This window comes from Myxocyprinus asiaticus, chromosome 21, assembly GCF_019703515.2.
Source record: "Myxocyprinus asiaticus isolate MX2 ecotype Aquarium Trade chromosome 21, UBuf_Myxa_2, whole genome shotgun sequence".
Lineage (NCBI taxonomy): Eukaryota > Metazoa > Chordata > Actinopteri > Cypriniformes > Catostomidae > Myxocyprinus > Myxocyprinus asiaticus.
In genome coordinates this window covers 40,436,405-40,463,635 of record NC_059364.1, presented here as the reverse complement: position 1 = coordinate 40,463,635, position 27,231 = coordinate 40,436,405, and the positions used below count along the sequence as shown (strand labels likewise).

The 27,231-nt window shown below is 37.6% G+C and overlaps 1 protein-coding gene across 4 annotated transcripts in view; it reads left to right on the top strand.

Annotated features, from left to right (window-relative positions):
* The window catches only part of LOC127412111 (sprouty-related, EVH1 domain-containing protein 2-like), a 56,792-nt gene that overhangs the window by 6,524 nt on the left and 23,037 nt on the right, over positions 1-27,231 (top strand). The window contains exons 1-5 of one of the 4 annotated variants that reach the window (XM_051648196.1): positions 10,021-10,052; positions 24,454-24,552; positions 25,053-25,230; positions 25,424-25,592; positions 26,851-26,915. In XM_051648196.1, the coding sequence (XP_051504156.1) occupies positions 10,036-10,052; positions 24,454-24,552; positions 25,053-25,230; positions 25,424-25,592; positions 26,851-26,915 (528 nt within the window). In that variant the 5' untranslated portion in view covers positions 10,021-10,035. Of the gene's footprint in view, positions 1-10,020; positions 10,053-14,492; positions 14,747-24,453; positions 24,553-25,052; positions 25,231-25,423; positions 25,593-26,850; positions 26,916-27,231 lie in introns of those variants that run through there. The other 3 variants (XM_051648193.1, XM_051648195.1, XM_051648197.1) reach the window with 3 other exon arrangements.

Here is a 27,231-nt window from a genome sequence, read left to right as displayed (position 1 = left end):
GTACATGCAGTGAAAATCAGACCAATGCTATGCAGACCTCTGCTGTGGTGGACAGCCACATTCTTCAAATATAAATTCAGCATCATAGTTCATTAAAATGTACTACCTGGTTCTTGGACTGACAGGTCTGGGTCTGGGTCTTTGGGATAGGTCTTTGTCTGGATCTGGGTCTTGAAGAGTCTTGGTCTGGATATGGGTCTCGAGGGGTCTGGTCTTGGTCTTAGGGGGTCTAGTATTGGTCTGGGTCTTGAAGGGTCTAGTCTTGGTCTGGATATGGGTCTCGATTTATTTATAGTCAATTATGTACATTTTTTGCATTGTGTAATGTTTATAAAAAAATTCTTTGTGTAATATAAAGAAACACCTATCAAAATAAATGAAACCGAAAAAGCATGTTAAACATGCATAATATGAATTTGTAATGTTCTATCATAATATGCTAAATGTGAGTTCTATTGTTTAGCAAAAACAGAAAAAGAACCTCTGAAGCCTTGGAAGTGACAGTGGGAACGCAACTGTCTCTGGCATGCACTAGCACACCCTAATTTGGCCCAATAGTGGAAACGCGGCTATTGTGTCTCTCATACAAGTTTGCACTTTCATATGTTCCAACAGATCCAATCCATGTTCAATGGATATTATTTATTGTTAGAACAATAAAATAGATTTTGTACCTCTTTGTACAAGAAAAACAATGATCTGATGACAAAATAAAGTTAGTGATAGCCAAATTATCGGAATTAGCCTACAGTATTTTTTTAAAATCGGTATCAGTATCAGCCAGAAACGTTCATATCTGTGCATTCATCGTAGTAACAGTCATTGTAACTATGGTATTTTGCAAACTATGGTTGCCATGAGGAATGTTTGTAAGGGCATACAATTAAAGGTCTGCTAAGTCATTTAAGGACTAGCCGGTTTAGGACCGTGCTTCCCAGTAAGATAAAGTAAATGTAATAGAATCTTAAAACCAACAAAATTGGGGAGTATTGACGCTGACTACCACCTCTGGAGTCACAAGTTCGAATCCAGAGTGTGCTGAGTGACTCCAGCCAGGTCTCCTAAGCAACCAAACAGGCCCGGTTGCTAGGGAGGGTAGAGTCACATGGGGTAACCTCCTCGTGGTCGCGATTAGGGGTTCTCACTCTCAATGGGGAGCGTGTTGAGTTGTGCGTGGGTCGCAGAGAGTAGCATGAATCTCCACATGCTGTGAGTCTCTACGGTGTCATGCACAATGAGCCACGTGATAAGATGCGCAGATTGACTTTCTCAGAAGTGGAGGCAACTGAGACTTGTCCTCCGCCACCCAGATTGAGGTGAGTAACCGCGCCACCACGAGGACCTACTAAGTAGTGGGAATTGGGCATTCCAAATTGGGAGAAAAGGGAATAAAAAAAGAAAAAAAAAAGAAGAAAAAACGACAAAATTCCTAGCAACAGCCTCACTCGCATATACACAAACACAGACAGACCAGTCATGTCAATGGTATTGATCTTAGTAATGATGTTCCCAAACTAACATGTTTGACTCTGCCAGTAAATAGTACTGAAGACATCAATGCAAAACGACTTTCAGATAAAGTCACCGCAACCATTCCCAATCCCCTGCCCCATGCAGGATCTGATTTCAGATCCTCATTTTCTCTCTGACTCACAGGATAAGTCTACACGGACTGTAAAATCCAATAAATAAAATTTGTACTCTCTGTCCATGGCTAATTATATCGCAATAACTAAAGGTACACTCTATCTACAGTATCTGTTATATTACATGTTTTAAATAATTCTTCATTTTAAATCAACTATGGCACTTTAAGTTTTTGAAATGGCTTTACTGGACCAATGGAGGACATTGATTCAAAGTTTACTTTCTACTTCATTCTAGCCCCTCCTAACTTCTTTTCCCAGTGTGTCAGTGTCCAATATACTTGACATGCTTGCTAAATCTACAGAAGTAATTAACCTTAATGTCTTAAAATGACGAGTCTTCAATGTACAAGAGCAATTTCGGCAATTTAGAGCCTCATGACTCTCTTCCCTTTAGTTTGATGTAATATTGATAATGTTGGCCATTTAATTCCCTCGAGGATATGGAGAGCATTTTGTTGGACAGTATTGCTTTCCCTGGCTTTTTGTCTGGGGAAAAAAAGAGCTTTACTAAAGTCTGCTTATGTTCTGAATGGTTTATGTTTCTTGAAGAATAATAAAAAAGGATTGACTGTTAAGCTGCCATGACCAAAATTGTATTTATAGTATTATAATATGTATTTTGTATTAGTTTTTGATTGGTGTCCTATAGGCCAGCAAAACAGCAGAGCTTGGTTTGGGAAAAACTGTTGATTTTGTGTGATTGTTGATTTTTATTTTATTTATTTCATGTCTTTATCTTTGGCCAAATACCATTTACTGACATATTTTGTTTTGTGTTTGTTGTTGAAATGAAATAGCTCACAGTATTTTGCCACAAAAGTCCTACAAAACTGTCCTTTTTTAAAACTTTCCTTATCCTTCTAAGGGAATTATGATTTCTAAAATGATTATACTCTAATATTTTTATTTGTTTATCTTAGTCACATGTGTCCACACAGATTTCAGAACATTAAAAGTTGAAATTCAAACAGTGAAATCGGAAACAGTAGGTTGAATATTCTTGAGCTAAAATCGGTCTATGCTTACTGAAATTTGAAACACTGCCCCCAGTGGTCAGAGCGGTAAGTGTTGTTAGTTGTATGGGCACATGTGAGCTCCATTATCCAGGTAAAGTGTCCACAGCGGGACGCCGAAAGCGAGTTGTGAAGCAAGTTGTTTTCGGCTGTAAAAGCTGTAATACAGTGAAGAGAAATGCATCTTTTATCAACTGCACCCCCCAACCCAAACCCCAAACCTAAACCTAACCATCAGTTGAGTGCAAATATAATTAGAGGGAAAACTGCAACCTCCGAAATAATAATCAGTGACGAGTGTGAATATTTCCTGGTTTCAACGCGCTTTCGGTTGTGCCACAGGTGAAGGTAAACACGCTGGAGCCGATGCAAAAATGTCTGATTTTGGAGATGGCATTTGTCAGTGAGTCTGCATAATGTGGCCGATCCTAGAGTACCGGAACTCTTAGAAACATGCCGACTTCCTGTGTGATCACATTGCATAAAAATGAACATAAGTCAAGCTCAGTGAAGTAAGTTTTGGGTCATTTTAGAAGTCCAAAGAGTCATTCTTGCGTTATGTAATAGATTGGAGCTATTCTGTTTTTGCCCACAAGTTAAGTGAGTTTTTCCCCCCTTACATTCTAGATACCCTATTGAGCAACAATATAGTAAAATATTGAGGCAGTAATCTGTCTAAGAAAATATAATATTTATATATAACGTTGAAACATTTAGAATGTAGTAGCTTGAGATTTATAGCCGATGTTTAGCCCGACAGATTTCCATTTCAGAGTTCAAGAACTGCTTTTCTTATTTCCCCAATATCAGGCATCCTGTGCTTTTATAAAAGTGTTTTACATCCTGTGGAAAAGACACAAGGGCCAAATGTTTCCGCCCAACCTTCCAAGCTGTTCATTTTTTATTTGATTGTTTCCTTAAATGTTTTCTTGGTCAAGCCGAGTAGTAAAAAGTGATGGTTTATTTGTGAAGGCCATTCTGTTGCTGTAAAGCAGCCTGTCCAAACACAGCTCCCCATCCTCAGGAGAATGGATGCCTTGTCAACCTCTCACCCCACTGTGGTCCTGCTGAGAAGGGAGTACAGATAACTCCTCTTTCACCATCCAGACAGGAAGCCATTATCTGCGCTTTATTGAACCTGTTGTTCTTTTTCATTCAATACGCCCCTCCTGAAAAGCATTGCAGAGCCAAATGAGGTCTTGTGAAATTCACTGCTCTCATATGGAAATGTGCTTGTGTCCACTGGAAGTCAAGTCAACTGCACAAGGCCTTTTATTCAGTCTGCTTCCACAGCCCAGTGATCGGCCATCCGAAAACAAGCCGAGCGATAACGAGGGGAGTTTTGCCAACACGTTCCCAAGACAGTAGATAGAAGCTGCCAAATGTCTCTAAATCAGGATTGAAACTGAATATCAAATGCAACGGGAGAACTGGACATGAACAATAGCAATGGTGTTACTTGCCACCATTATTTAGTGCTCTTTGTGTCCTTTCTGGCCTTAAGGGCTGGTTTTCCCCCTTCTCAGATTGAGAATGTGGTTGATAAGACACTAAGAGAAGATCTATGGCTGGATAGCACTATGTTCAGAGAGTACTGCTTGTTACTCATACATTTGTGTCAACTTTTATATATTTATTCCAAAAATATGTAATAAATGCTATTCAGGAAATGATATCACAGTTGACCTTTTTTGACTTGGTTAGTTTAGGTTGTCAAATGGAGTAAAACTGACAATACAATAGAAGTGGGGCCAGTCTATAAATGTTAAAAAACACATTGTTTCAAAAGTATAGCCACAAGACATATACATTATACTTGTTAACATGATTTAAGTGTGATAAAATCGCTTGCTAACCTCATCAGTTTAAAGTTGTGTCCGGTGTGTCCAATATAACTAAAGTAAACTCCGTTGCCATGACAACGTAATGCGTCTAAACCCTGTAAGCGATTTTATCACAGTAAAAGCAGCTTTTTTACTACACTATCATGTTAACATGTATAATGTTTACGTCTTGTGGCTATACTTTTGAAACAGTGTTTATGAACTGGCCCCATTCTCTTCCATTGTATGTGCCTTATTGTAAGTGCGATTTTTGCTTTTTTTAAATAAACGAGGGACGAGTCTAAATTATTTTCGACAAATGCTGTTGATTGAGCCTAACTTCTGTTAAATCCAGAATATTCCTTTAAGATGCATTCACTCACACGTATTCAAGGTGCAGGGAAAATATGTCATTACTTTTTACTTGATGGATATGCGGCTTGACATCAAAAACTTTTTGAAAATGGTAGTTTTGATGGTAGAGATGGAACGCATACTGGCAACCAACAATACAGAGTCTCGACTACCAGCATTGATTAAATCGCTGTAGACATCAAGATTTTCATCAAAAATTACTTTTGGGTTGTTTCTCACCAAAACCTAACGAATGGCTTCAGAAGACTTGATGATGCATGAGTTGTACTGACTACTTTTGGGTCTTTTTTAAAGCTTTAAAGTGAGGCATTATCCACTGCCATTATATTGAAAAAATGGTCTGTGATATTCATTATACACTGAAAACCCTAATACGTTGACTTTACTCAATTGATTAAGTAAACTAGTTCCCTCAATTGAATTGAGTAATGGCATCTGCAAAACTTGTGTAATTAAGTTCACTTTCCTTGGTGACCATATAGAATAAACGTAACTTTTTAAGTTAAGGTAACTTGATGCAAGTAGACTTAACTCAGATGTGCTATTTAAATGTTGTTGTTTCTACTTAATCATTTTAATTGCATGAACTCAGATTTAGTTCCTACAAAAACACAGCTTAAATAAATGTATTTCTCTACAGAAATGCATACACTGTATGTACTTCTGTTGCACATGCACAAGGAGAATTGAGATAGTGTTAACAGAATCCAACTTGACCAAAGGGGACACAGATCACTCGAATGGTGACATTACACGAAACAACAATTTGCAACAAAACGACATAAATTATTCTACAATAGAGCTAAAACCTCTTTGAATTCTTAATAACTACTATTTAAATTGCCCCATATGTTCCCTTTGACCAAGGAAAAATAATTAAATAATTCAAGTGCAAGGCATTATGAGTATTCACCATAGCCTTCATTTTCTACTCAATAGTTTGAGATATTAACACTTAAAATCTTAAGTCTATGGATTTTAAGAAAAATAAGTTCAAGGAACATAGATATTTGAGTTATGAGCCCAAAACTTGACATTTCAAGCTATGTTTAATTCATTTTTCAGGTAATGACAACATTATGGTGTACAGTTTAACATCTTAGTTAGTAAATTATGAGAGAATCTTCATTTTTGGGTGATTTATTCCTTTAATCGTAATGCTGGAAGGTTGTTTTCCCCTTCCCTCTCTTGTGTAGGTGGCTGTGAGTTGGGCTGGGCAGGGTTAGAGAGACCTTATCTAAGGAAGTAACAGTCTGCGCTTATCAGGTGTGGTGCAACTGTTTAACCCACATGACAAAAGGGGCGGAAACCACTTTGCCCCACACATATATATTTATTTCAATTCTAGCTCAGGCGTTTTTTCGTTTCTTTTTATGTGTGTGGCCTGTAAGGTGTCAGGTGGCTTGCTTTTAAGACAAATGAGTTTATAAACCACTAAGAGTATTTATAGTATGCATGGAGCAAGTTTTCTTGTATGAGTACAAAGGGAGGGGTTTTAGTGTTTGAATGAAATTTCCACCTTGGGGCCTCTGTATTTGTTACTGTAAAATTATATGAAAGGCTTTAAAGGAATAGTTCAGCCAAAAAGGACGATTCTGTCATCATTTACTCACCCTCACGTTGTTCCAAACACGAATGACTTTCTTTTATGGAAAACATTTTTTTTTTAAATACCGGTTAAATACAGCTGTATACGGGGTCCAAAACATTTTGTGATCAGATCACTGAAACCACATATATGGAGGTAGTCAAAAAGGCATGTGACCACATCGCATTTGAGGTGTGAAACAAAGTCTGTCCTGAATGCGTATGCATGATTTTGTGCATTACACTGCTGCCACATGATTGGCTGAATAGACATGCATGTGAATGAGTAGGTGTACAGGTGTTCCTAATAAAGTGCTAATAGCGGAATAATGGTTAATTTCAAATGAATACCATTCAGAAATATTATAGAACATTAGCATCTTTTTTCATATTGCTGTTGTCGCAGTTGTATAAAAGCAATAAGCCAAGAGAGATCATGTGGTCCTGTCATTTTTACCATTGTTCTGAGGGTTTTAGGCACTCCGCTTTGTGTCATGACTAAAAACACCCCTTACCCGTTGCAATGTTGTCCTATGAGACTGAGATATTGATACAAAAAAGGAGAGCAGACAGCTCACTTTAGCTGATACAGTGGCTGCATGGTTGAGTCCCATCCCCCAGGCTTCACGTGTTTGCCCAGAGAGAGAGGGGTGAGTCCTCTACTGACTGCACTGAGTGTTGCAACACTCATGTGATAAATGTCATGTGTTCACATGTCTACTAAATGTCCGCTGCACAACTGGACTTAATATTGAGGACATCCTGTTTTCCGGTCCAGATTGTGCTCTTGTAGAACTGTGATGCAATTTGGTGCCTGCTGCTAGTTTTTTCTCTTTTATCTTTGCTGTTCTCTCTAAAATATCTAAATATTCAGGTCTGTTCAACGAACATTAACCCTTAAATGCATGGTAATTTTCCCAGTCACTCTTACGTATTCTGGTTTTACGTAGACCCGGCACTTATATCTATCAAAAATGGATGTACAAAATGCCCAGGTAGTGTCACATTTTTTTAAATTATATAAAAATTAAATTATTTTTCATAAATCAAAAAGATAATGGAACATATCAGGACAAATCTAGAACAGGATTCATTATTTTCGCACTGACATTTCTTGAGATGCAACTGGATGTCAAACACATGTTGAGCTACACAAAACACATAATCTACACATAAGATACACATCAGCTACACCTAAGTTACATATGCATATTTTCTCAGGCACTTATTGAATCTGAATAGATGCACAACTTACATAATTTCAGTAGTACACCCAAATGACAATAGTCATGTCATACCGTTCATGTGTTACACTTGCTATAGTTTACTTCCATGTTATTTCTATGTCAGCTAGCAATGTTAAATGTAAATCAAGTCAATCACTGAAACATCAGTGCCACCTTGAGTAATAAATAGCATGTATAATATGTATGTGTACACGCATATGAGATACAGATAATTCACCAATGTTGCAGAGAACATCAACGTGATATAGTGTTTATTTGTATGAGTATAGTACTATACACCATTATATAAAAAATAAATTGTTGCAATTTTGATTTCTTTTTTTTTTTTTTTAAGAGATAGATTGAGGAATAATAAAGAAGTTTGGGCACAACTCCAAAAAATGGATGAGGTACGGGGGTGGAATGAGGTCCTGGGTCTCTAAAACCCGAGGAATGCGTTTAAGGGTTAAAGGGATAGTTCACCCGAAAATGAAAATTCTCTCATCATTTACTCACCCTCATGCCATCCCAGATGTGTATGACTTCCTTTCTTCTGCAGAACACAAATTAAGATTTTTAGAAGAATATCTCAGCTCTGTAGGTCCTCACTATGCAAGTGAATGGGTAACAAAAACTTTGAAGGTCCAAAAGTAGATAAAGGTAGCATAAAAGTAATCGAATTACTCCAGTGGTTTAATCCACATCTTCAGAAGTGATATGATAGGTGTGGGTAAGAAACAGATCAATATTTAAGTTCTTTTGTATTATACATCTCCACTTTCACTTTCACATTCTTCTTCTTTTGTTTTTGGCGATTTGTATTCTTTGTGCATATCACCCCATGCATAAAGCATTTCTCTATAAATGAACATTATGTTTTCTGATTATGAAAATGTCTGAAAATTGGCATTCCTTATACCAGGTGTAAATGACAATCTATCTCAGATGACCGCATGTGATCGGATCACCCTAATTATTAATATCAGGTGTAAATAGGCCGTTTTTCATACAATGAGTATGTTAGATTCACTACATTGAAAGGCTGTTGGTATAGAGCTGTTCAGCCGTGATGTCAATTTGTAGGTGAACCCAGAAGTCAAATTCGCCATGTGATCTCTCAGGATTTTTCTATGGGTTTTTATAATGGGGTCAAAATTCACGTTTGAGGTATGAAAGTTGTAATTTATGTTGTAGAACAAAACGTCCACGAATCGTAAAGTAATGTGTACCACAGACCTTATTTTTCTCATAAATTCAAAAACCCCATTATAAAAACACATAGGAAAATCCAGAGGGAACCCATGGCAAATTCTATTCAAAGGTGCTATATAAGTGATTTTAGCCATTTTAGCCAACTCAAATGACTTTCTTTCATGTGCGGAACACAAACAAAGATATTTTGAAGAATGTAGCTATGAGGTATTTTTGTCCAAGGAGAGAAAGGCAGCATAAAAATAATCCATATGACTCGAGTGGTATAATCCATGTCTTCTGAAGATATTCGATAGCTTTGAGTGAGAAACAGATCTAAATTTAAGTTCTTATTCTCTTACTGATGAACTGAAAATCTGCCATTTGAAAGTAAATAAAAGTCATTGATGCTGTAGAGCCTCTAGTATTCATTTCACCCGGAAACTGCTGTGATGGATGGAAACCAAGCGAAGGACTAGGACGAGTAGAAGTTGATGGTTGAAGTGCTAAACACAATTAGCTATGTTTTTGAAAAGCTACAGTGAAAAACACATAGTTACAGATGCACAAACACTTCCCATGTAGCACTCAGGTGGTCTTTAGGAATAGCTCTCCTGTTCACATAATGATTGATGGTTAAGATGTAGGTGTTTACATAGTGTATAAGCTCCAAGTAAGCTCTCAGTGTGCGTGTAGGTGTGTTGTTTGATGTAGAGGGGCACAGTACTAACTTTACTGGTGCATGTTCAGTTGAGCTCACACCCTGTGCATGTGTGGGTGTTGTTGGTCGTAGCTTTAGCTGGAGGTGTAGGCGAGCTGGAGCTTACGGCGGTTGGAGATTATATTCTCTGCACGTTACACTGCAAGAGAGCCACAAAAGCAAGGAAAGTGAGGGAGATTGCTGTGCTGTAGGCCGCCAACTGAAGGCAGAAATGGCTGCTTGTGGATGACTCATACTCCTGCACTCTGAGTGTTTGTCAAAGCGACTGAATCATACAGTGTGTGAAGAGGAGGCTGGAGCTTTCTTCAAGCTTTCTCGCCCAGCCTGGACACCAAACTGGGCTGCAGACATGCTAGTGCTGGTGGCACAGCCCGGACTCCGTCCTTGTGTGCTCGCCCGGGAGACGGTCACCCCGCCGATGCCGTGAGCGCTGCTGCAAGATACGCAGAGATGACAGACGACAGCCGGTAAGCCCAGTCAAGGCAGGTTTTTCTGGACTGTTTTGATGTCAAGTGCCTTGTGCTTGCTTTCTCTGGCTCTGTCTGTGTCTCAATTCTGCGGAATCTATAGCCTGTTGTTTTTTTGTAGGCTGAAACAAAACACTTTGAATGGCAAAGGTTGGCGGTGGTGGAGTAAAATTTGCATGTGTGTGATCAAAACATCATGCCATTGTGTCTGTCACAGGTTGAAGAAGAATGTCTCGTGAAATGACTGGGAAACGGAAATCTATGAATCAGATTAGCACAAGAGATGGTGGCTTTTGTATGTAAAAGCAATAAGCAGGCCCATTTGGAATCTGTTAACATTTTTCACATTTTCTGTGCCGAATTCGGTGGAAAGTCTGTGAAATTCTGCAGAATGTTCTTGGCTACCAGGGTGTGTAAAATGTGTTAAATGGAACTGAGAGTACAACACCCTTATTGGTAGCCCAAAGCATTTAAATTAGCCCAAATATTTGACAAAAGTAAATGCAAGGGGTGTAGACCCTGTAGAATTTTGTGAATGACAAGCGTTCCTATTTTGCAGAGATTTCTGCATAGTTCTGTTTGCGCAGATGCCGTGTGGATCTGGCAATAAGTAATAAGAGGCCATGCGTACAGTGATTTTACCATGGCTAAGGGAACAGTTCTTTTGACAAGTTCATTTGCCTAACTGTAGACTATTTATGGCTGCCAGGCAATGCTGCAACTTGACGCATTAGTGTAGAATGCACGTTTAACAGCATTTTACAACTGCTTTGAACACGATTCATCTAAAGACAATTTAGTGTCGGAAATTGTGAAACCGTTATATCGCCCGGGGTGCATTTCCAACTATAGTCTATATTGTGTTGTTTTAAATGTGCTATAGAAATAAACTTGATTGATTGATTGATTGATATATTCACAGGGTGCCAACTATAGTCACAATTACCATTTTTACCAACATAGTTCAACAAACATTCATAAACAGCATTGCAAAGCTGCGTGGTTGGAACTACAGCTCTCCACCTCAGGATGATTAATTTCCAGATGTTTGAAATGAGTTTTCTTAACTTAAAATTACTATGTAATTGCAACATAAACACTTTGTGTAGAAAGAACCTGGTTGAACTGGGTAAACCCAACAAAATTAGACATGCCAATGTAACTCAAATAAATCTCTTTTATTTCTTTATGTACTAACTAGTAAAAGTAAATGTTAGCATGCTAAATACATGCTGTTGGAAGCACTACAGAGTGCAATTAAGTAACTATGCTATGGTTAGCACAGCATTTGCTCAACTAATCAATTTCATGTGCAACATCTACCTGTCCTCATCGTTTGCTCAAGTTCCACTCTTCACCATAATGGTAACCCCTAAAACTCCAACATAACAAAACATTAAATACTAAAAAGTGTCTCCTTTATATTTATCTTAAAACACATAAAATAACACAACATTTTAACATTTACTTTCCCTATCAGGTCCCATGCTTAGAAATGGAAATTCCTTGCCCAGTTTCGTCAGTGCTACATTAACCACAAAAAGTATTTATGTAGTCCCAACTCAAATGGATTAAGTAACTTCCATTTTACAAATTCAAATGGATAGAATGCAAGGAAATCAAGTTGTGACAATATGTTCTATAATTGTGTCGCTTGCATTCATTGTAGTTTTGTGTATCCCTTTTGGGGATCTGATTTATGTTTATAATGAATTTTAACTGAACTAATTTACAGATGACTAACATGAGATAACAGAAGATAAGGTACAATGTTTTAAGAAGGAAAGGAGTGGTCTGAGTAATAAACATTCTCTGAGGTATAACGCTGTTTTTTTTTGCAAGGGTGGACACCAAAAAGATCATTTGAGATCAAATTGAAGCAAATGCCTGATCAACACGTTGCATGCCTGTGGTACTGTTGAACATACTTAACATGCGTTCTTGCATTATGTGCATTGTGTTGAGGTAACTAACCTCAGTAATCAAAGGGGCAATAGTTTAGACTGATTCAGTTAATGGTTCGATGAAAGTTCCTTCACTACACTAACAATATTACCATGATTTTTGCACATGGTACCATAGCAGTACCATGGTTTTTAAACATGTACCAATCAATATCATGTTTGTTTGTTTTTTTCTTCATGTACTATGGTATTACCATGTTTTTTGGGAATTTACCATGGTATTCTTTAAAGTGCCTCAGAATACAATGTAAATACCATGATAAATAAACATGGCAATCATTCATTACCATGGTATATACTACAGCACTATGGTATTACCATCTGATACCATCATGGTACCATGGTATCTCCACAGTACTTTTTTATAATGGTAGTAGCCCCCCTCTTTGTTGCTGGAATGTTCTGAATTAAATAAGCACAAATCCTTAGCCTTATATTCGTTGTTGTGGTTGTTTAGATTTTAATGGAAATTCTTTATTGAAATTACATTATTGAATAATGTTTCCAGCATCTCACAGTGACCTCGATCACCCAAGCTATATTTGCACTCACAGGATTGAATTCATTTGGAGCCACGCTGTCATAATTCCCTGAGTTGTCCATTGTTGATCTCATTGAGTCTCTGGGAAGAGGTGGCAACATATCATTTAAAGCTATGAGAACGTGGACAATTCCACATTGTGCGGAAATCATTATGCCCTATTGTAACTGCGGTGCCCCCTAATTGTAATCAAATTGTGATGGAGAGCCTGCGAGTCGGTCTCCATCACGGGATTTTAATGTGTTCAGAAGGACTTCTTTATTATTTTACTCACCATTTTTCAAAATTTATTGGGGTTTTATTGTGCAAATATTTTTATCTGTCCTGTTTGATGTATTTATTGGTGTTTTAACTCTCATTTATCCCTTGTTCTTATGTATTTGTTCAATTATATTGTATTTAAGAATGGGGAGGTGAGGGTTAATTTTATTTAAATTAATGGTATGGTCCAATTGGAAATGGCGGGAAAATTGTGCATTTAAACCAGCCACCTTTAGAGGTGGAAAGACAAGATAGATTAAGAGTGTTTGAGCACATGGACAAGGTTGCTAGCGCTGCTCGAGCGCAAACGAAACTCTGTCCGCTATAGTTTATGGAGGGGAGTAAGTACTGATCTTAGTACCAAAAACAGGTCTAGTTTTTAGACGTTTTTTAAAAAAAATTTATGAAACCTTGGTTTTATGTTTGCTTTTAAATACTTATTTATTTGCACATTTTGCACACCTCCAACCAAATAAACATATTTTGGAATGCCATTCCTTCTCTCCATTGTGATTCTCCTTGGGACTGCTCTGGTCCTTATCACACAAATAAACTAAACTATGGTGAGTCAAATCCGTCACTCTCTGCTGACTTCACCCCAGTTCCTCCACAGCCTGCCAACCAGCACGTACACCAAAAAACCCAACCACTGGGAATCTGCAAAACCTTTTGTCAATTATACTTCTGTAAACTGGAACTTTCAGACTGTCGTCAATAAAGAGCAAGTGGGTATTTTCACTTGCTGTGGCCAACCAAAGAATCTCTATGGTTGTCTATGGCCTTTTAAAATGGTTAGCTTGAGAATACTTTCTTTAAAGTTTTCTGTAAAGGTCATTTACGGAGGTGGTCAGTGTTTTCTCACCTGCATTTAAATAACCGATGAGTCAAGTAGGTCTGAAAAAACTTTGGGGGGATGACACTTAAAAACAATGGCTCTGTCCCAAAACCTATTGAGCTCTCTATGTAGGAAGTTTTTTTAGGCATCAGGTGTGCTCCTGGACCTATAGGCTGCTTCAAAAAGTAGGCAACATGTTAACACCAAACTCTATTGAAATCAAGAGTCTTTATTTGTATGACACACAGAATTCTGCCAATGTAGAGTGTTCCGAAGCGGTCTCTTATGAGGTTCCATTTCAGCTTTGTTAAACGATTATGTTTTCATCTAAAGGCCAAAAAAGGTCATCACACTGCTCCAACAAACTCTAAAATTCTGAAGTTGGCAATTGGATGCATTTGGATTTAGAATGTTGAGAAGCATAACTGACATTATCAAACTGGCCCAACAAACACCAATGGGGTGAACACATTGACCCAACAAACGTGTTTTTCTGAATTGGCCTTGAGAAAGTCAGATGAGCAACATGTAGACAGCATGCAAGTCCCAAGTCCCTGATGCATGTGCGGTACAACCATGTGATGAGGAGGAGGGCGGGGCTGGGCTGGGCTGGGCCGTGAAGACACACGACCAGCCTTGAATCGGGCTAATCAGCTGGGAGGGGGATAAAGAGGAGCCGGAGGTGCCAGTTCGAGAGAGAGAGAGACGCACGCGGCCACGCTGCATGTTTGTTTATGTTGGTTTAAGTTGAGTTTGACATTAAAACTTTATGTTTACTGTTCAGCCGGTTCCCGCCTCCTCCTTGCCCATCCTTATACTGTTACAGTGGTGCCAAAACCCAGAAAGGAGGAGGGATGTGCTGTCGCGGAGTCCTCGCTGCTTCCATCCATCAAAGGAGCAGCCGCGGTCATCTGCCTGGGGACGGAGTGGTCGCTGCTGGCCGCCAAGAGCCGGAGGAGCCACAGCCGTCCGCCGAAGAAGGGGAGGAGTGGTTCCGTCCACCAGGGGCTGGAGGACTCGCTGCCATCCACCGGGGGAGGAGCGAGCTGGCGTCCGCTAGAGGCAATGCCCCCTTTCCAGGAAATGAGGGGAGGTAAGGGCGTCATGCCGGGGGTTTCCCCGACCTGAGTCTGGTGATGGAGGAGTGTGACGAGGAGGAGGGCGGGGCCGGGCCGTGAAGACACATGGCCGGCCCTGAATCGGGCTAATCAGCCGGGAGGGGTATAAAGATGAGCCGGAGGCACCAGTTCAAGAGAGAGACGCACGTGGCCACGCTGCATATTTGTTTATGTTGATTTTAAGTTGAGTTTGACATTAAAAATGTATGTTTACTGTTCAGCCGGTTCCCGCCTCCTCCTTGCCCATCCTTATACTGTTACAAACCAGTTCTCGTGTAAACACACGAGGACGCGTAAACAAGCTTCTCTTATAAACATGCATAGGAGAGCTGGGCTGAAGTGCAGCTTTTTGGTTTTAAACTTGGGTGTAGAACTTTTGTTGAGTCGCATCATAAATGTACAGATTTTAGGTCAGTGTGTCAAGTTAAACATAGTCTGAAACTTGTCTTGCGTGTCTTGAGATCCCTACGTTCGGATTTACGCTCCATCAAACTGTGTTTGAAAGCAAGAATGCGTTCTTGTGCTGTCTTTTGTCGATAAGTGTGGTTTGTTATCTGTATAAGCTTTGCATTGCCTACACAGTTGGAGTTTCGCTTACTGCTCCCTGCTGAAAACAGGTTGGACTTAAAAATTCCTTATTACGGTCCGGGGACATTATTAATTGCGTAAATATTTTTTTTTAATTAAATTAATTGCACTGAATTAACGTATTAAATCGAGAGCCCAAATAATAACATTTGTACATGATCAACAAACATAAAATGTAGTGAAAACACAGTATTGGCCCAATAGGGCAAGTGACTGTTCAGCTAACTGTCCCAAACTCTCACAGTGGCCTTCTAACAGTTCAGTCCTGTATAATGAAGCATAGATGCTTAGTCTTAACCATAACCAATCAGATGTTGAACTGTTACGTGATAAAGTGGAAAAGTTTTTTTTTATTTATTTTTTTTATTAGTAAATACAAGTCCGATACTTGTGTGCATGGGTCAAAGTGATTGCACGGATGTTTCTTTCTTGTTTTTTTAGTTTTGAGAGGTCATGAGAGTGGTAGTCTCAGCCTCAGACGGCAAGACCACGGACCATCCACAGTCTGATGTACAGTATGTTGCACACAAAACATGAAAACATGTTATCCATTTAGTAAGTTATAATCTGATCGGTGAGTTCTTGGCCAGAATAAGTTGCAGTAGGGTTTAGTCAAAGGTCAGGCTACATGAGTAAACTTAACTTGTAATCCCCTTTTTCTTGACGGAAGAAAAAGATGCATATGAATGGAAGCTGGTTGTGTTCAGGTTGAGCATCACCTGTACTGTGCTCAGCGAGTCATTTCTTGGCTGCTTTTGGTGGGGTGTGACGCTGGCCAGTGTGATGCTGGCCTGACGCCCACTGCCGCACAGATGGGAGAGAGGCCACACCGAGACACCTTCCAGCATGCGATGGCAGCGAGCAGAGGGAGTCGTGGCTTTCGACGCCTTCGTACATTCTGTTGTGTGTGTGTACGTGTACTTGTGTGTGTGCACATGTTCCGCATTGTGTTTGTTAAATGCCTGTAATTCTATGACCCTATTTACCCCCCCAGAAGCCAGATAGTAGATGTCCCAGCATGCGAAAGAGACGTGCAAAATATTCTCTTTTACTTACTTGGAAAAGCCAATCATCATTGTTAAAAGCAACTGTGTACCATAAATGAGGTGACCTGACTTCTGAACTGAACTGAAGTATTTGAACCATGCGTGTTATTTTCAGGGTTCCTGCAGTCATGAAAATCTTAGAAATATCAGGGGATTTCAGAGTTTGGATTTTCAAACATGGAAAATGTATGGAAATTAGTAAAAGTATTAAAAAGGCATGGATGCTTCCTTAGTAACGATATTTTTTTCTAGTTTTGCTCTGCTCTAAAATATTTTATTGGCTGATTATTGCTCCACCAATTGATAGCATTTTAATTTGTAAAGTATTTAATTCACTAGATTATCCAAACCTAGGCATTACCACGATTTGTATGTAAAAAAACAAAAACAAAATGACTTTGATGTATATTACCATGATACCAAAAACTCATACCGTGATATAGCCTAACCCCTAATACTTTATGTATGCGAAATCCTCCCCAATCTCTGTAAAATTAAAAGACATTTTGTAAACACACCCAAGAATAAAAAAAAATAAATAAAAAAAATCAAACTGATTCTGTTCTGGACTCTATTCAATAAACTATAATATTTGTGCATCTTATTTGGAGACTTATTTTATAAATAATTTCCATTGTATAAGTTTGATTTGTATGTTAAAAGTTTATGTTATGGCTGTTTATATGAAGATATTGCTTTTGTAACTTAAAGCAGAGAAAGACCACTTAAAATATGATCACATCATAAAGCCTTTTAAATGTTTACACTATGCTGCTTTTGCATGACAGCACTTATACGATTAACTTTATTAGCTTCTGCTACGATAACATTGGATGTTGCTTGTGTTATAATAATGCATTATACTTTAAAGTTTTACTATGAATAGGGGAAGTCTTATGATGTATTATAACTGTAGTTATAATTATCTATGAGAAGCTATAACTTATTATAAGGTGTAATATTATGAACATTATGAATGCTGTATATTGCATGTAGAATGCCTTTACAATGCATTATAAATATGGGCTACATAGAAAGTGTTACCAAAATTAAAATTTTTGGTCAAATGAAATGCTGCGCAACAGAGCTTTACAGTATTAATGAAAACACTAATGAAAAAATCTGATTACCTGGCCCAAGGCATCTATGGCTGAATCACAGTATGCTGATATTCAGTACACTTGTTTTTGTGATATTGCTTAGGTGTAATAATAATTATAAACAACAATGATAATAATAAAACCATTTATTAATAAATTATTGTTATTAGTAATATTATTGTTATTACTTTGAACGGTATATTTTTCTGTCGTAATGAGTTCAATTTCACGCATCCAGTTAAACAGAGCTTTTATTTTGGCTGAACTTTTATTTTGACGGAGCTTTGAGTCCCTTATTAGTTTTTAATAAGGTCCTTATTCTAAATGAAATGCTGAAATACTCGCGAACTGAGATCTCGGAGCAGCACTGGAGGAGTTCATGTGAATATTCACAGTCACTCAAAGACTAAACACCGCATTATGTGAATCACGTGCGATCTGTTTTTGTGTGTGTGAAGTATGACACGGAGCACATCAGCACCTCTTTTTCATTCTGAAGCGTGCAGCATGTGCAGGCTGCATATTATTTAATTAAATGACATCCTTCCGCTGTTTAATAATCACACTTGACCATATCAAGATTTTGATTCGATTAATTGTCAAATTGTCATTGATTTCATCTCAAAAATCTTGTAAAGCAGGGCTCCAGACTGCGACTAAAATGGTCGCAAATGCGACCAAAAATAATTCATTGCGACTATGATTTAAAATCGGTGACAGTCGGGTTGTGTGCGTTCATATGCGGATTCATCAGATATCATCTTGTGAGTTGCTGAATACATCAATAGAGCACCAGTGTGTCTCGTGCCGCTTTTCACTCGTTCTGTTGTGATGACGAGCTTGCTGCACCGCACACAACAACAACAAATCCAGCACGAATGAGTCATGACCAAATGACTCTTTTGAACCGGATCTTTTTCATGAATCACCCAAAAAGAACTGAGGGTTTGAACTCAGGAGCTCAGGTTAGCAATTTGAATCAGATTCACTTTCTCAGCGAATCAGCCGCCAGTGTGTTCACAACTGGGAACGCAGATATTACAAAATAAGAGTCCCAAGAGTATTTCGGGCTTCTTTATAATTAAAAGTCCCATATTGTGTACTTTTTTTTTCTTCTTCTGGTCATTATTGATTGGGATTGGAGTAGCACAATAAACTGTATCTGGGATTTCATTCAATTTGCACTCTTGTAGTCTCTGTGCCTGGGGCCATCTGGTAACAGTAAAAGTTTGTAAAAAAAAAAGTAATATTGTAAAACAATTTATATACTATATATATATGTAGAGAGAGAGAGAGAGAGAGAGAGAGATCAAGCTTTTGACACTTAGGACAATTGAAGGTCTTGTTCACAACTATTACACAAGATACACACATTCATTGATGCTCAAGAAGACAACAAACTACTATATGCATACTATATATATTTATCTGTAATGTAGATTGTGAAAAGCAGTATTAAATAAAAAAAAATATTTTGTCTCTTATATTTTTATAAATTATGAAAGGGGTGTGAACATTTATGAGGCAAAAGGAAATGCAAACTTATCTTCTCAACTATATACTGTATACTGTTTATTAAACCTCTGATTAATGGGTTGTCAGCTGTCTTCCTTTTCTTCTGCTTTCTATCTTGTTTCTGAACAGCAATCTAAATTGAGCAATTCTGTGATTTGGCGACTCAGTCAATGTTTCAGTTTAGGGGCCAGTGGCTCCTAAGTCATTTTTTTAGTCTGGAGCCCTGTAAAATTGTGCTAATAGCACCACAATATAGTATGGTACCAAAATTAGCAACAAGATGATTTCGTACTGTTTAAAATTTTTTGATATTGCGATATTTCGTTAGTACCAGTATAACGCGCATCCCTACCGTGCATATTCCTCTGAATGTGCATGCGCCTAGAATTATTTTCACTAATTAGTGCATCCACAAGGTGGCAACTCTCACAGTTGAGCTGTTACAGTCACGAAGAAGCGCTAGAAGATGTAATCACCGCTAAACAACAGGAGAAGAAGGTGGAAACAACAACAGCGGATGTGCATGTCAAGAGTGTGTGTGTGAGGTCAGGAGATACCTGCATTTGTATAACTCAAAATTGCATTTGTAAATGATCTTTCAATCTGAACTAGGAAGAAGATGAGTTAAAGGTTTTTTTTTGTGTTTTTTTTTTTTTTGTAAAGTTCCACATCACAGATGGATGGAATGACTCACTCTCTCTCTCTCTCTCTCTCACACACACACAGACATAAACACTCACACATACTTCAGTGACATTCTCACTCGCCTCTCTGTTTAAGATCCAGGTTTTATCATCTATCCTCTTATAGATTTGTCCTCATTCATTGCAGTGCAGTGCTGAGAGATCGTATTGGTAATATTAGCATTGCTCTAAAAAAATATAATTTAGCCTTAGTGATAGATCGATACCCAGGTTGATTGTTTGGTTGATATTTTAAATTTTGAGATTATTGGCATCGGCTGATAACTGTGACAAATTGGCTGATTAACAGAAGTGTTAATTCCCCTTTGTGTCAATTCCTGTGAATATTTTTGAAAAAAATGTCCTTTCAATTTGAATATATATATATATATATATATATATATATATATATATATATAGCAAAATATGTGTTGTTGTGTAAATTTGAGCAATTTTGTGCATTTTATTTGCTACTGTTAAATCGTATTATATGGGTGAATCCACACAAAACATATCCAGGTCAGATTTCACAACCAAAATCAAAGAAAAATTAAGAAATTGTACTTCGCGTAAATAAAATGCAAAATAAAGACCTTTTTTTTTTTTTTTTGCAGTGACTATTTTCGTGACATTTAAGCATATTTTTCCCCAATTCTTACTGTGGGGGGAAACTGTCATGAAAGTAAATAATTAATCTTAATGATCCTAAAAATATTTCGATTTGTACAAACTGCATGTGTTCAGGTGCATAAAAGTAACTGCTGACTAGTATGTTTTACATCATGTACATTAGGGTTGCAGTTAGCAATTATTATGATAACCAAATAATCTAATGATTGTAAAACCAACTATTTGGGTGAGATCTTTTGATTTTGGAGTGACAGGCCTTGTGAGATTCACCAATATATAAATCTCTGTTGTATCGGCCACAAGCTGCCCTTCCTCAGCTACTAGTTAGTCTGTGTTGTTAGTAATGCTTCAGTGCTTTGATTGGACCAAAATGTCCATGCATTCGTTCAGGTCTATTCCCACCTTTTGCTCCTCAGTGTGTCCTCTTGTAAAATCGACCACTCCTCCAGACACCCAAAGGGACGTGTGGTGTGAATCGCACCAACAGCTGCAGTTTAGACAGGAATTACAGCCCTCCACTCGCTTAATTATGAAAAACACCTAGTTTTATTAGGAGATAAGTTTGATTTTATTTTAATTAGCCGATGATATCGAATGACTCTGGCATAGAGACAATCCCCTGGCCTGCCCCTTTTAGTGTAAGTACATTAGACAGTGCTGCTCCCACAGGACTTCCTCACTCATTAATTCTAATCCCACAGACACCATTTCTCTATTTCTTTCCACAAGAGGGGCCTCAAATATGTAGGCCCAGAGCCAGTCACTGTGTGTAACAATTACAAATACTGGCTCATGGCTGCTAAGGCCTATGCTACGACTTATGTTGTGTAGGTGCCGTTGTATATTCTCTTAATAGATTGATGTCAAACCATCAAAGTGACCACTTCCCATTTCATTTTCAAAGCTCTGTTGATTTAATGGAGTTCTCAGTTTAGTTTCATTTAAGTATCAGCTTTATCTTGGGTGTTTCTTCTAAATTTCATTAAAAAAAGTTCCTATTGAAACCTCTGAGTTTTGATTGCATACTTTGGTATTTTGGCAAATCTGAGCACAGTTTAAGACATTGTTCAGATCACTTCTAAAACACTAGAGGTGACATATATAAGATTACTGGGGGCTTTTTCTCAGGATAACAATCTGAAACTTAAAGGGGTAGTTCAGCCAGAAATGAAAATTCTGTTATCATTTACTTGCCCTCATGTTCCAAATCCATATGATTTTCTTTATTCTGTGAAACACAAAAGGAAATGTTAAAAAATAGAATGTTCATGCAGCTCTTTTCAGTACAATAAAAGAAGATGCTGATTTTACTGGATGCCCCAAAATGACAAAAAGCAGTTTCAAAGTACCATAAAAGTAGTCTGTACATCATGTGTGCTATATTTCAGGTTTTATGAAATCATACAAAAAGAAAAACCCAAAATATAAGTTGTTATGATGATAATCTTTTACAGAGCTCTCATTCATGTAAGTGCATATACTGTACATTTTGGCTTGTGAAGACATGTCACATCAGGTTTGACATTAGTGATGCTAAACACTGTTTGTTCTTATGTGTCATATGGCTATCATAAAGCTACCACATGACTTTCATAAAGCTATTGCATGATTTCATAAAGCTATCTTGTGGCTATCGTAAAGCTATCACATGACTTTCATAAAGCTATTGTATGGCTATCATAAAGCTACCACATGACTTTCATAAAGCTATTGTATGGCTATCGTAAAGCTGTCGTATGACTTTCATAAAGCTATCGTATGGCTATCGTAAAGTTATCACATGACTTTCATAAAGCTATTGTATGGCTATCATAAAGCTACCACATGACTTTCATAAAGCTATCGTATGGCTATCGTAAAGCTATCACATGACTTTCATAAAGCTATCGTATGGCTATCGTAAAGCTATCACATGACTTTCATAAAGCTATTGTATGGCTATCATAAAGCTACCACATGACTTTCATAAAGCTATCGTATGGCTATCATAAAGCTATCACATGACTTTCATAAAGCTATCGTATGGCTATCGTAAAGCTATCACATGACTTTCATAAAGCTATCATATGGCTATCGTAAAGCTATCACATGACTTTCATAAAGCTATTGTATAGCTATCGTAAAGCTGTCGTATGATTGTTGTAAAGCTATCTTATTACTTTGTAAAGCTATTGTATGACTGTCGTAAAGCTATCACATGACTTTCATAAAGCTATCGTATGGCTATCATAAAGCTACCACATGACTTTCATAAAGCTATTGTATGGCTATCGTAAAGCTGTCGTATGATTGTTGTAAAGCTATCTTATTACTTTGTAAAGCTATTGTATGACTGTCGTAAAGCTATCAGATGGCTATCGTAAAGCTACCACATGACTTTCGTGAAGCTATCGTATGGCTATCGTAAAGCTGTCGTATGATTGTTGTTAAGCTATTGTATAGCTTCGTAAAGCTTTCGTATGACTTTCGTAAAGCTATCACATGACTTTCATAAAGCTGTCGTATGATTGTTGTTAAGCTATTGTATAGCTTCGTAAAGCTTTCGTATGACTTTCGTAAAGCTATCACATGACTTTCATAAAGCTATCGTATGGCTATCGTAAAGCTGTCGTATGATTGTTGTAAAACTATCACGTGACTTTCATAAAGCAATCGTATGGCTATCATAAAGCTGTCGTATGATTGTTGTAAAGCTATTGTATAGCTTCGTAAAGCTATCATATGACTTTCGTAAAGCTATCATTTGGCTATTGTAAAGCTATCACATGACTTTCGTAAAGCTGTCGTATGATTGTTGTAAAGCTATCATAAAGCTGTCATAGGATTTTCATAAAGCTATCATATGGCTGTCATAAAGCTGTCGTATGATTGTCGTAAAGCTATCTCATGGCTTTGTAAATCTATCGTATAACTGTCGTAAAGCTATAGAATGACTGTCGTAAAGCTATCGTATGACTGTCATAAAGCTATCTTATGGCTTCATAAAGCTGTTAGATGGCTATCGTAAAGATATCGCACGACTTTGTTAAGCTATCGAATGGCTTCATAAAGCAAATTGTGTGGCTATCATAAAGCTATCATATGACTGTTGTAAAGCTATCATAAATCTATCGTATGGCTTCGTAAAGCTATTGTATGACTTCATAAAGCTATCAAATGGCTATAGCAAATCTATCATATGACTGTTGTATAGCTGTCGTATGTTTATTGTAAAGCTATTGTATGGCTTCGTAAAGCTGACGTACGACTTCGTAAAGCTATCAAATGGCTTTGTAAAGCTATCGTATGACTGTCTTAAAGTTATGGTATGACTGTCGTAAAGCTATCGTATGGCTATCATAAAGCTGTCGTATGGCTTCGTAAAGCTATCGTATGACTGTCATAAAGATATGGTATGACTGTCGTAAAGCTATCGTATGGCTATCATATAGCTGTCGTATGGCTTCGTAAAGCTATCGTATGACTGTTATAAAGCTATGGTGTGACTGTTGTAAAACTATCGTATGGCTATCATAAAGCTATCGTATGGCTTCATAAAGCTACCATGGCTATCATAAAGCTACCGTATGTCTTCGTAAAGCTATCGAATGGCTATTGTAAAGCTATTTTATATTCATTTTTTTTTTTTTTCTTATTGGAGCTTGAGAGTTAAAAAAAAAACACTTTTTCTTCGGACTGCTTTGAACAAGAGCTGTGTAAATATTCTATTTTTTTAACATTTCCTTTTTTCATGGAAGAAAGAAAATAATACAGAATTGGTACAGCATGAGGGTAAGTGATGACAAAATTTGCATTTTGGGGTGAACTTTTCTAGAGCTAAAGTTTCTATTTATTCTCTATTTAAAATCATTACAGTTTAGAAAAAACAACTGTGATATTAAGGAGATCTTATTTGCTTTTTTCTTTCCTATGGGTTGTTTGTGAGCCAAAAGATTGAAGTCTTAATGTGCATTGTGAGTTTGTGTGTTTGTGTGTGTCTGTGTGTTCACACGTACATGAGGCCCTTTCCTTCCTCTGTCTCAATGTATTGATTTAGTCACTCTCTGGTCTTGAGACGTGCCCTCACTTCCTCACCCTTCCGCTCTTTTTCTCTCTCTCTTTCTCTGGTTAATTATTGAAGATGCCGGCTCAGGTTACCATATAAGGCTGACTTCTGGCTTTCACAGCATTACAGGGGAAGAACATTGGACAAGACTCGCTCAGCAGTTTGCATTGTCAAGTTGAGTTCATTTGAAAGTAAACCTGGCTCGGGCCTTGGACTAGTGATAATGCCTAAAGGGAAGGCTTTAAATTTATTTTATTTTCACTTTTTTGTCATCTGGCCATGTATAACATTTACATTGTGAATACTGTGAGTTTTGTTACTGCTATGAATGACATCATTTTGTTAAGCCACAGATGAATGAAAAATATACCAATGTATTTGGAGTAGGGTTGGGTGAATTGGCTAAAAATAAATTCTGGCAAAAAAAAAAAAAAGTCTTGACATTTTTCACCATTTGGCGATATTTGGTGTATATCCTGGTATTTATGTATTTCCTCTAAAACAGGTTGCCCAGTAGATTCAAATCTGTCTCATGTTTAAGCGATATGCACAATGTTGCTTCATTTTATTTTGGAAACAAAATAATTACAAATATAACGAGAATATCGCCCAGCCCTAATTTTGTGTTTGCCCCAGTCTCAATCCATCTCTCTTTCTCTCTCCCTCTCTCTCAGTGAAAGTTACATTGTGAGTGTCAAAGCGGTGGTCATGACCCGAGATGACTCCAGTGGAGGTTGGCTGGCACAGGAAGGTGGGGGCCTCAGTAGGGTGGGCGTCTGTAAGGTGATGCCTGCTGAACTGACCGGCCGCAGCGACTTCCTCATCCATGGCGAGCGCCTCAAAGACAAGCAGGTGTGGCACCAAGATTCATAGTTTTCCTCTCCAAGGGCTGATTAACATCCTGAGGAGTTTTGCATGCTGCATTCTTTTTAGAAATGCATTTGTAATGTGATGCACAAGACTTTTCCCTGGCAGTGACCTCTGCCAGAGCTACTGCAGACTTTGAGCTCTGGCTCTAAACTGTCTTTCTTGTTTTTGCTGTCAGGTGATCTTGGAATGTTTTGTGAGGAAGGATCTGATCTACACCAAGGCCACACCCACATTTCACCACTGGAAAGTCGACAACAAAAAATGTGGCCTGACGTTCCATAGCCCCGCTGATGCCCGTGCCTTTGACAGAGGTGTACGGAAAGCCTTGGAGGACATAACAGAGGGTGAGGACTTTTAAAAACACCACCTTAGATTTGGCCTAAATGTCTGTATTGAGGATTGAAGGAATAGTTCCATCCTTTTTTCTCACCCAAATGACACTCCAAATACGTATGACTTTTTTCTTCTGTGGAACACAAAAGGAAAAAATTTAAAAACTCTTCACAAAAGTGAATAGTGACTGTCAAGCCAAAAAAATGACATAAAATCACAGTAAAAGTAGTCGATACGACTCATCCACTATATTCCAAGTGTTCTGAAACCATATGATTACTTTGTGCACTAAAAAGAACATTTAAGTTGTTTTTCAATCTCAAATCAAATCATTGATCAGCTCACAATTGCAGCTACCAAACCAAATATGGTGTTTTTGTCTGCAAGCACTTTTCATGAGTTCACGATTGCTGTAACAAAGCAGATCTGTCGACTGATTAATATTGTGGACGATTAAGAGATTTAATGCCCATTACAATGAACATGCAACCTATGTGGGGACTATTTTTTCAATTAGTCAAACTCCCACTTAGACTTTGGGAAAAGTTTAATGTTACTTGAATTGGTGCTATTTTAGTGCATTTCTATCTTTATACTGTGGAAGGCTGTGTTTGGAAAAAAAAAAAAAAAAAAAAAAAAGCATTATATTGTTACAGCTTGTTTTCTTTTCTTTCCTAAGAAGGAAATAAATGCATTTTTACAGGAAAATAAGTATTTATACAGTCAAATTTCAGCACTTTCAAAATCTGCGATTAATCGCGATTAACATAAGAGAATTATACGATTAATCGCGCTGAACAAAATGTTATCGACTGACAGCACTAACAAAAACATATCACATGCGTACAGTAAAAATAAAATACGTTAATAAAATACAATTCAGTGAACAAGAAAACAAAATGCATAAAACATAAACCCATTAAGGATAGAAGATATTTAAATTGCTGGAGTTGAATTAAATTTTAATGAGTCTTTTTAGAAAGACAAATACACATTCTTCTTTACAAGTACACTGCTCTGGTGGCCCACAATTTTAAGTGAGATGCAGGGCTGTGAATGAACTATAACTAATGGTACAGAAGGGTAGATAGGTTGTATATTAACAATGTGAATGTAGTGAAGGCAGGTCTCAGTGATACGCTTTGAAATATCTGTCTCGAGTTGTCAGTTTGCAGGATTATGTGACCAGCCTCAAAAAGCAGCACTAACCATCAGGATCTGTGAAGGTCTGTCGATTTATGTCTTCTGTATCTGTGTGCTTTATTTTAGGTTCCACAACTTCCTCTTCAACGCTTCAGAATGAGGCTGAACTTGGAGATGACGATGTATTCACAGTAAGAGAGAATTATTTAATTCCTTTTCATTTGTGCATCAAACATCCACCTCATATTAACTTACAAATGGAGAATCTCACGAAATCATGTGTGGGTTGTATTTAAATCCAAAATTAAAAGTAATACAATTATATTTTGTATAAAGAATTTAAGCTTATTTTTAGTCACTCCATTTTCTCCTTACTGTAATGCATCCAGGCATTTTCTTTTTAAGTTTGTTTGTAATTCCCGTTATTTACAATGGTAGTTCTCATTTCTGTAATACAGTAATTCTTCCTGGGATACTGTAACACAGTTTATTTTTTAAATCTGCATA